This window comes from Centroberyx affinis, unplaced genomic scaffold (assembly GCF_046629955.1).
Source record: "Centroberyx affinis isolate AG114_WGS23_722 - 3 ecotype Tasmania unplaced genomic scaffold, CSIRO-AGI_Caff_v1 ptg001001l_1, whole genome shotgun sequence".
Lineage (NCBI taxonomy): Eukaryota > Metazoa > Chordata > Actinopteri > Beryciformes > Berycidae > Centroberyx > Centroberyx affinis.
This window is the reverse complement of record NW_027279565.1, coordinates 57,501-67,500: the sequence shown is the minus strand read 5'-3', so window position 1 is coordinate 67,500 and position 10,000 is coordinate 57,501. Positions and strand designations below refer to the sequence as shown.

At 45.4% G+C, this 10,000-nt stretch overlaps 1 protein-coding gene across 3 annotated transcripts in view; it reads left to right on the top strand.

The window, feature by feature from the left end:
* satb2 (SATB homeobox 2) overlaps positions 1 to 10,000 on the top strand; it is a 41,572-nt gene that overhangs the window by 21,373 nt on the left and 10,199 nt on the right. For 2 of the 3 annotated variants that reach the window (XM_071522545.1, XM_071522544.1), the window contains exons 4-12: positions 1,345 to 1,471; positions 2,429 to 2,552; positions 3,327 to 3,429; positions 4,254 to 4,304; positions 4,425 to 5,017; positions 5,915 to 6,127; positions 6,342 to 6,428; positions 7,363 to 7,515; positions 8,937 to 9,131. In XM_071522545.1, the coding sequence (XP_071378646.1) occupies positions 1,345 to 1,471; positions 2,429 to 2,552; positions 3,327 to 3,429; positions 4,254 to 4,304; positions 4,425 to 5,017; positions 5,915 to 6,127; positions 6,342 to 6,428; positions 7,363 to 7,515; positions 8,937 to 9,131 (1,646 nt within the window). The remainder of the gene's footprint in view (positions 1 to 1,344; positions 1,472 to 2,428; positions 2,553 to 3,326; positions 3,430 to 4,253; positions 4,305 to 4,424; positions 5,018 to 5,914; positions 6,128 to 6,341; positions 6,429 to 7,362; positions 7,516 to 8,936; positions 9,132 to 10,000) is intronic. The other variant, XM_071522546.1, reaches the window with a different exon arrangement.

Here is a 10,000-nt window from a genome sequence, read left to right as displayed (position 1 = left end):
ATCATAATTCACACATTAAAAATAGAGTACGTAGGAGACATATCTGTACATTACGCAAGTGCGCACACACACACACACACACACACAGTTTTTCCCTGGCTGTCAGTGATGCAGCCTGTTAGCCTTGTGTGTGTGTGTGTGTGTGTGTGTGTGTGTGTGTGAGGGGCCATGGTGACCTGGTCTCTCTCTGAGCATCTCTATTTCATGGAGTGTACTGTGGGCAGCAGCAGCAGCGGCAGCAGGCTGGCAGACGGCACTGTGACCTGGGCTTCAACAGTGGGATGATGTCATGGAACAAGAATATGAAGGGATCAAACAGGGTTAATGAAGTTTACCTTTCTCTATTACCCCAGTCAGCGAATGGGCTCTCTCTGTTTCTGTGTGCATGTCACTTTCTCTGTGTGTTTGTGCCTACGTGTGTGAGAAAAAAAAATGTGTGTGTGAATAGGAACAAAGCAATATCTGTCTCTTGAATTCCTTCCTCGCGGCCTCTTTCTCTCGTCTCTCCCCACTTCTCTCCTTAAAGGAATACACCAGGTTTTTGGAAGTTATTTACCCCCTAAGCAATGAGAACATGGATGACAAAAATGATCCATGTGTCCCTGATCAATCGTTCCAGTACTCCATGCTAACACTTATGCATATGCTACTATGCACTATGCATACTATGCATATCGCCTACTATCACTATGTTGAGTGATAGTAGGCGACTAGCATTATCTTAAAAATGCTAAAACGAGAACTTGTAGCAGCTCTAAAGCTAAATGGTCAGTAATTTTAAATTATATGCATCCAAGTCTGGCAGTTGTGTGTAGGAGATTGGTAAAATGTACACAATATATGTTACAAAAATAACTTCTGTTTTAAACAAGCAAGGACTACTTTCCCTGTTTCCATAGGAAGTGAATGGAAAATCATAGGAAAATCATAGTGCAGCGGATGAATACATGATCCCCCACATTAAATTGTTTCAATAATAGACATGGCTACATCACCTATATTCAGTTAATATTTCTTTAAATTAACAAATCTATAGGCCATATAATAAAAACTACTAACAACTTTTTATTACTTAAAGATCAGTCTAGTCACCTACTATCACGTAACATAGTCTATGCTAAAGTATTGGCATGGAGCACTGGAGTGAATGAACTATGGGGACACATTGGACACATTGCACAGTGTCTATGACCAACTTGACCAACGGGCCAATCTCCGAAAAACTTGGTGTATTCCTTTGAGTGAATCCAGCCACCTCAGTGACTTGTCAGAATGTGACACAATGAAGCAAAGACAAATTCTTTTTCAGGGTGAAACTCAGAAATCTTTCCTGTCTCGTTCCAGGCATCATCAAGGTGGGACGGTGGAACCCTCTGCCCATCCACTTCCTGACTGACGCCCCAGAGGCTACGGTGGCTGACATGTTGATGGAGGTCTACCACATGGTCACACTGCGCATCCAGCTACAAAGGTCAGACTCAGAGTTAAAGGTCAAAGGTCAGGGCTTACATGGAAAGGTCATTGGTGAAGGTCATAAATAGTGAGAGTTTATAATCCCTCTGCTTTTCCTAACATATCTGGATCAGTACAATTATTAGATTTAAAGCAAAATTCTGTATGTATATGAGTTTAAGGTGGAAAAGTAGAAATGTTTATAATCTAAATCACTTTTCATTTATTCATGGATATGAAAACAACATAGGAAGGATTGCATATCCATGTTTTATGGATACAATAATGCTTTTAATCAGTAAATTTTTTGCGGTTGCACTGAATCAGACTCTTGGTCCACTGGGCGGCTGATGTCATTGCTGCTGATTGCAGTTCAAGAATTTACCATATCTATCAAATTTGAAAGGGGCAATATTGAAACACTGTCGCTCCATTCGTAGTTAGACAACCCGGTGGGAATTTATCTATTATCTGCCTCCCTCAGTGAGAGCTTGTGTGCCAGGAACTCCCAGTTCCCCACAAGAATGAGTGAAGCACGGTCCTGATGGACAGATAAAAACAGATAGACTCCAGATGAGAGGATTATTATTGTTATTGTCTTGGCACATACCAGCCAGGTTTGTTTACTTGTTTACGTATGTATCCATGGCAATGGTGGAGCCTTGGCACATGTTGTGCTCAGTGTCTGAATGATTTATTTGAGGTTAAAATTTAAAAAAAATAAAAAAGAACAGGAAGGCTCCAGGAGGATGGATCGACACAGGAAATAGTGGTTTGGGGTTGAGGTTGAAACAGGAAGTTTAAAATGTCTGCTTCAATAACTTAATAAATATGTTGTGGTATTTAGCTAAAACATATGTCACTGTAAAACATTTTTAACGTTATGTTTTAATGGCTAGTTCTGTAGAACTTATTAAACTGATTGAATCAAGGTGTAACTGACCGCTCCGACCCTATGTGTGTTTGGTTGCTGTAGTTTTGCCAAGCTGGAGGATTTGCCCTGTGAACAGTGGAACCACGCTACAGTCAGGAATGCTCTCAAAGAGCTGCTGAAGGAGATGAACCAGAGCACTCTGGCCAAGGAGTGTCCTTTGTCACAGGTAACTACTGCTACTGCAGATACACCACAGCCATACATGCCAGCTTGACCTCACCTTGACCTGGTCCTCATCACACAACTGCTCAACAATTGTAAACATATATATATAATCCTTCATAATATCTGCCTCCTAAACTGTTCTTTACCTTGCCTTTAAAATAGTCAAGGATCAGTGGGGCAATTAGCAATTTAATATTAATTCTACACCCATTGCATTGATACATTTTGATCATAAACCTTTCTACAACTCCATCTCCCAAAATTAAACACTGTCTCTCCAACAGTGTTAAGCTCCCCAGCTGCATCTTTAGCCACCATCCTGCTCTCATAATGACTGGAGATGTGTATTTCTTCCCAGGATGGCTGCATAGTGTGTGAGATTTATATGTGTGTGTGTGTGTGTGTATGTGCGCACATGCTGTGTTTAAATGGAGCTCTCAGTGTGGGTGTTGATCCCAGCATCAATTGCAAGCATATGTGTGTGTGGCTGGAGATTCCCTCTCTGCACTGCACTGGCTCGAGTTTCCATGGGTGGCTTCCCATCGTGATTAATGTTTGTCTATTTCTATTGTGTGTGTGTGTGTGTGTGTGTGTGTGCGCGCGCGCATGCCTGTATGTGTGTGCTTGTTTTCATGTGTGCATGCCTTGTGGTCGTTGCGTGTGTGTAAGCATTTCATATTATGTTGGTTATTAATTATCTTTCCCGTCTCTCTCTCTCTCTCTCTCTCTCTCTCTCTCTCTCTCTCTCTCTCGCTCTCTCTCTCTCCCCCTCCAGAGTATGATTTCCTCCATAGTGAATAGCTCCTACTATGCCAATGTCTCCACTGCCAAGTGCCAGGAGTTTGGCCGCTGGTACAAGAAGTATAAGAAAATCAAAGGTGAGCGGTCCAATGTACACTGGCCCAAAGCTGCCGCTGACATTTTATCCCACACTTCCTCGTGTGCTTCTAGGTTGACCAGTGACTGTCCAGTAGTCCAGTAGGCAGATTTAATCTTGATTGGCTAAATGATGCAGGTCTTCACAAAATTGTCCAATGACATAACAGCGAACACACAAAGATTGTTCTCCTCCCTAACCCAGTGCCTCACTATCACCCTATCAACCACATCAGCCTGTCCCACCGCTGCCTCCCCATCACCTCCTAGGAAGCTATAATCATCACATTAAAGGCTAACCCTAACCCTAAACAGAGAGAGAGAGAAAAAGAGGAGGAGAGAGAGAGAATGGAGCAATTGCGAGGCGTGCTGACAGAGGGAGGAGTGTTAGGTTACACTCGGCATTTCCACCGTTAGTTCTGCTCTCTGTCTGGAAGGAAACACACACCGCTCAGCTCCAGATGTCTGCACATGTAGAGAGCTCACTGCTCTCCCATTGGTTGTTACACCCGTCAGTCATAGCCAGGAGCTCAGGATAAGGGGGCCGCTGGACTGTTTGTCCTCCTCCCTCCTTTGATCAGCAGAGAGAGTATTTCTGAATGAATGATTCTGAGAATGATGTATATGTGAAAAGTTTAATTCCAAAATGCCATATATCCATTACCTGTATTTACTCAGTTAGTAGGCTATTTCAAAAACAGAGATGACTTTATCCTCTAAAAAATAAGATGAGATGACTCATGTATTCATGTACATCAACATGAATAGAGCATTGGAGGACCTTCCCTTCTGACTGACTGACTTCTCTATTTGTGTTGTTGAGCAGTAGACTACCTGGAGAAGATGTGGTCTGGAAGAGACGCCACTGACATCAAAAGTAAGGAATCCAACCATCCCTCCTTATACTCTCCGCATAAAGCTATGCTCTCATAGTATTTGTGTGACCACACTGACTTCTCCTCTCCTCTCCTCTCCTCTCCTCTCCTCTCCTCTGCAGTAGAGAGAGACAGCCTGGCAGACTTCTGTGTGCTGGGACAGAGACCTCCTCCTCACCTGGCCGGTCTAGCCCAGCTCACCCACCCGGGAGCAGGCAGTCCCCTCCTGAAGGGTGGGTCCGGAGACCCACAGGCCCCCTCCCAGCCTCCTCAGCAGCCCCCTCCTCCTCAGCAGCAGCCCTCGCCCCATGGCCCCCTCCACCACAGCCCTCCTCTCCGCTCCGGTCAGGTGCCCCCTCCACCCCCTCCTCCCCCACCCGGCGCCCTGCAGCCCCTGCTGGGGCCGGGTGGGCTGCTCTCCCCCCAGCTCTCCCCGCAGCTGGTCCGCCAGCAGCTAGCCATGGCCCACCTCATCAACCAGCAGCTAGCCGTTAGCCGCCTGCTGGCCCACCAGCACCCGCAGGCCCTCAACCAGCAGTTCCTCAACCACCCGCCCATCCCTCAGAGGTCGTCCAAGGTCGGCGGGGACCATCCTGGGAGCAACCCCTCGGCCGCCGAGGTCTCCACTGACATCTACCAGCAGGTCAGAGACGAGCTGAAGAGAGCCAGCGTTTCCCAGGCCGTGTTCGCCCGTGTGGCTTTCAACCGCACACAGGTGGGAAAACAGGGTAGACTGTGGTAAAGAAGGTTGGGAGACGGTGGGGTGGGGAAATGCTCAGAGAGAGAGGAGGAGTGAGGTGATGCATCAGGGAGAGGAAGCCGGGGATGGAGATGGGGATTGACAGACGAAAAGAACAGATGCCATCAACAGAAAATCATCAGAAAATCTAAATTTTATCCAGTAGTGGCATATCAGTTTAGCATCTGGTCAAACTAGACTAAACTATTTCTCACTGAAGCTCAGTTTTTTCAACCTAATCTGATCACAGTTCATGTTCACCTCATATCAGCCGTGAAGAGATCATTGCCTCATTTAATAGAGATGAATATGGCATCAATAAGACGGCATTGACGCCATAATCTTTCCCATGGTGTTGGCTTTTTGTGGTCACCCACTTACTGGTATTATAGGTGAGAGTAGCTGAAGCACGGCAGGACAGCTTGCTGGGTGGTTGAGTCTTCTCCCCGCCTTCCCAGCGGCAAACACACCTGCTACATTCAGGCTGTGCTAGATTGGTTACTGTACGCCCCATTAGAGCAGACATAGTGGGAGGTGGCGTATACACCTACTAGTGTAGAGTAGAGGCCAGGTGTGTTTTTTGTGTATTTGGCTTTTATGTGTGTGTGTGTGTGCACATGTGTGCATGTGTATGTGCATTCATGTGTGTTTGTGTGTCCAACCTATATGTGAATACTGAATGTCTTACATCTCCAGTGAATACCACAAACACAAACGCAAATGCTCAATCATCCCATCCATTAGAGAAACAGAAAACAGATGTAACCCATTTCAATGTGCATTAGCTTCAAGGTTATGGATAGGGGGTTGACGTCAGGGGGGTCCCAAGTATATATAGTAACGCAAATGTATGTGTGTGTCTGTGTTGACCAGGGCCTGCTGTCGGAGATCCTGCGGAAGGAGGAGGACCCTCGCACAGCCTCGCAGTCCCTGCTGGTCAACCTGAAAGCCATGCAGAACTTCCTCAACCTGCCCGAGGGAGAGAGAGACCGCATCTACCAGGAGGAGAGAGAGCGCAGCATGAATCCCTCTGTAGGCCTGCCTGCCTCCAACTCCTCCAGCCCCGGGGGTCCACGCCTCTCACAGGTAGCACCAGCTTACACCTAGATAAGCCCTACACCCTCTATGCATAAGTACCACCAGTCCCCACACTCAGCATTCTATATCCATGGGATTTCAAAACTTTTAGGGTGGAGCAATGAGTATATTATAGGAGATATTGGGATTTGTGCGGTGCATCAGTATACACTTGATCCTTACATGCCGTGTGTTGTGTGTGTGTGTGTGTGTGTGTGTGCAGAAAGTGTGGGAGAGGAGCTTGGATGAACAGCTAACCCCTGATACCTGGGCCTCCATCTGGAAGAACAAGACTAAGATCTCCAACTCGGTGAGCGGCCTTATCTTCAATCTCCAACTTGTCCACACAAAGTACAGTGCGTCATGTACTGTATCTAGTCTGTTGCACTTAAAGACTATGCTGGGGTTTGGAAGTTTTTATCTTAAACAAATTCAACAGTTTATAATGGAAAAACAGCCTCAAAGCTATTGAAGGAGCATATTGTAAACATAAAGGACATTATATTTGTCTGCTTCTTTCCATCTGCGCATAACAATTTAGGAACGTCTGTGATAAGAAATCCTCTCTGATGTCAGGGCAAATGCCCATTCATGGCTCTGGGTGCATTTGTGTGCTATTCTTATTATGTCTATGTGCATTTATCTTAGCATCGTTTACACTGAGGGAATGTAAGCTAGCTTGTCTGTACATGTCTTGTGGACAACTTCAAACACTGTGTATACAAGCTTTCTGAGAGCCAATACATGTTCATTCAAACAGAAACTACAAAGAAAGACAAAAGAGGAGGACTTAATGACTTTGATCTGTAAACAATATTCATGTGGAGACGTGCGCTGCAGATGTGCAGCTGATGCACATACAGTGAACACTGCATGTCTGTTCTCAGAGCAACTTGGCCTGATCATCAGCTGATAACCTCTCCTCTGATGCACACATTTGTCTCCATTGTTGGGGAAAGATTTGTTTTTGTGGATGAATGTCTAGTTAATTTAATCAAGTATATCAGTCCTTTAGTTGTGTAGCTAAATTGTTAAGTGATGTAGTTAAATGCTATGACTTCATGACTTTTAAATCCTGTCAGCCCGGCTTCTCTGATAGTTTCTCCTCTTCTTATGGCAAAGGATTGAAAGGTGGAATGCTCTTTTGTCGTTGCCCCTACCGACCTTCTATTAGTGAGTCCCTAATACTGGCATTTACTGTGTATTTACCATTAATTGCATCATGTCTTGACCTGGTCCCCCAGCCCAAGCCCTCAGGCCCACCGCCTGACCTCCCCCTGAAGCTTGAGTCGCTGATCAACATCACATCGGGCATCTATGATGAGATCCAGCAGGAGATGAAGAGAGCCAAGGTCTCCCAGGCTCTGTTCGCCAAGGTGGCCGCCAACAAGAGCCAGGTGAGGGAAACACTGGGACCTAGGAAGCCACAAAAGTCCAGTCTTAGATCTTAGTTTGCTCAGTTCACCTAATTCATTTAGGTCCAGTGAGTTAATTTGCAATTTACAATTTAGGTATTTTGATGTTGGTTGTGTCCACAGCAACTTAACAATAATTGCAACAGTGCAAAGCAGCCTACTACAGAACAAGTGCAAGGGACACCAACAAGCATTTCATGGATGACAATGTGCAGCCCCTTAGATTTACATGACATGCAGGTGCTATTACGGCATGGCAAATTCAGAACAGATAGAGAGATATTTAGGTCCCAGTTTCACAAAATGATGCAGGTAGCAGCTATGGATGACTACAGATGTCTCAACTTTCATTTGGCGCTAAATATACACATGTTTTCAGCATTGCAGTCCATTGTATCATGATCTATTCAACCTCAAAATGTTTGCTGGGGCAGCTTGTGATGCTGTCACACCGCAATATACTGGACTGATGATAGTAGTCGTAGCAGTTAGTGTTTCGCAGTCACAGACTGAATTAACACACCAATTTACAATATCCATTTAAACTGCTATGCAAATCCTTAAAAACCATACAGCAATATTTAAAAAAAAACCAACATACAGAAGTCACTGTTAGACAGGGACAGTAGATCAGCTAAGCCAATGATTAATTCATAGATACAGTTTGAATATATTGTGCCAGCGGGTTATGTTTCAGGAGAATAGCATGTGGCTATGAGTTAGCAGGTGTAAGCGTGAGAAAGGCAATATGTGGGGGTGTGTGCATTGTGTATTTGTGCGTGCTTATGTGTGTGTGTGTGTATGTGTGTGTGTGTGTCAGGTTGTGGTTAGCGAGGTCCCCCAGGTCGATGGGTCCGGGGGTGGCTGAGGGTCACGGCTCAGTGCACCCATCTGCTGCAGCTGGCCACAAGGAGAGAGAGAGAGAGAGAGAGCGAGAGAGAGAGAGAGAGCGAGAGAGAGAGAGAGAGAGAGAGAGATGATCAGGCTATTAGCTGTGCATGCTGCCGGAGGTGGCTGGTTGAACACAACAGCTGGTGTCACAAACCGGACCAGTCTAGCAGAGATAATTGAATCTTCTCCATCCTCTCGCGCCCTCCTTCTCTCTCTCTCTCTCTCTTTCTCTCTCTCTCTCTCTCTCTCCCTCCCCCATCTTCTCCCACCATTTACCTCTTACTCCACATTTCCAAGCTTTATCTTTTTCAACTTTTTTCCTCATCGTCTTCTTGTCCATCCTTTCCCTTGTCTCCTGTCCCCTGCATCCCTTTTTCCTCTCTTCTCCCTCTTCCTATCTGTCTCCTTCCTCACCTATTTCCCACTGTGTCCCCTCCTGATTTAAACTTCCCTTCATCCATCCACTTCTCTTCACCCTTAACCCTCTCTCTGTTTCTGCTTCTCTCTCCCAGGGTTGGCTGTGTGAGCTGCTTCGGTGGAAGGAGAACCCCAGTCCGGAGAACCGCACCCTATGGGAGAACCTGTGCACCATCCGGAGGTTTCTGGCCCTGCCGCAGACCGACAGAGACCTGGTGTACGAGGAGGAGTCCAGGCACCATCACACCGAGAGACTGCACACCGTCCTCCACCTGCCACAGGACACACAGGTAAGAACCAGACACTGACACAACAGCCCATTTTACACCAGGCATTAACACGCATCTCAGATCTGGATTGGGTCTAGAGTTGATGGAGCTGGATTATATTTGCACCTGGCATTAAATCGTGTAAACACATTGAAAACAGATTTCTCTTTCCCTCACCAAAACGCAATTTGCTGCACACGTCACCTCATCTCATAATATTTACTTCCTTTATAATTGACAGTAAACACTTTGTCTTGCTTTTTCCCCATCCACCAGTATCCTGACAATCCATTTGTGACAAGTATTACTATCTGAGCTGCCTGCCACCTGTTTGATTTTGTGTGCTTTCCGGTCGGATCCACGCACAAAAGTTCATTTTCCATTTACATAGTTGACATATCTGGATTGGAGACTCAATTTATTTACACTTTGTTGTCAGTTTGTTGTTGTCAAACGTGTCTCCTGGCCACCTCCGGAGGTGGTTTGGGTGATTGAATCTTCAACAGTCTTGAATGCATTTTCACCAAGATTTTATCCAATTTTGCTCTGAATACAATCTGATTACCCAGAATGCATGTTAAGGAAGTCAATGAGTCCTCTCTATCATCAATAACTATATAACAGTATTCAACACCAATAGAAAAAAAAATTCAAATCATATACAGTGAAAGTACTGTACTGTATATGTGCACCAGAATGCTTGCACACATTGCTGTACATATGCAGGACATGTACACACACACACATGCACCCACACATGCACACAAATACACACATATTTACTGTTAATTCCACTAACAAACGCACGTACCAGCTACTTAATACTAGAGCATAGGGGGCAAGTACCTAATATTAGAGGGATGAAAGTGTTTATTTCTCCGCCTTCAGAG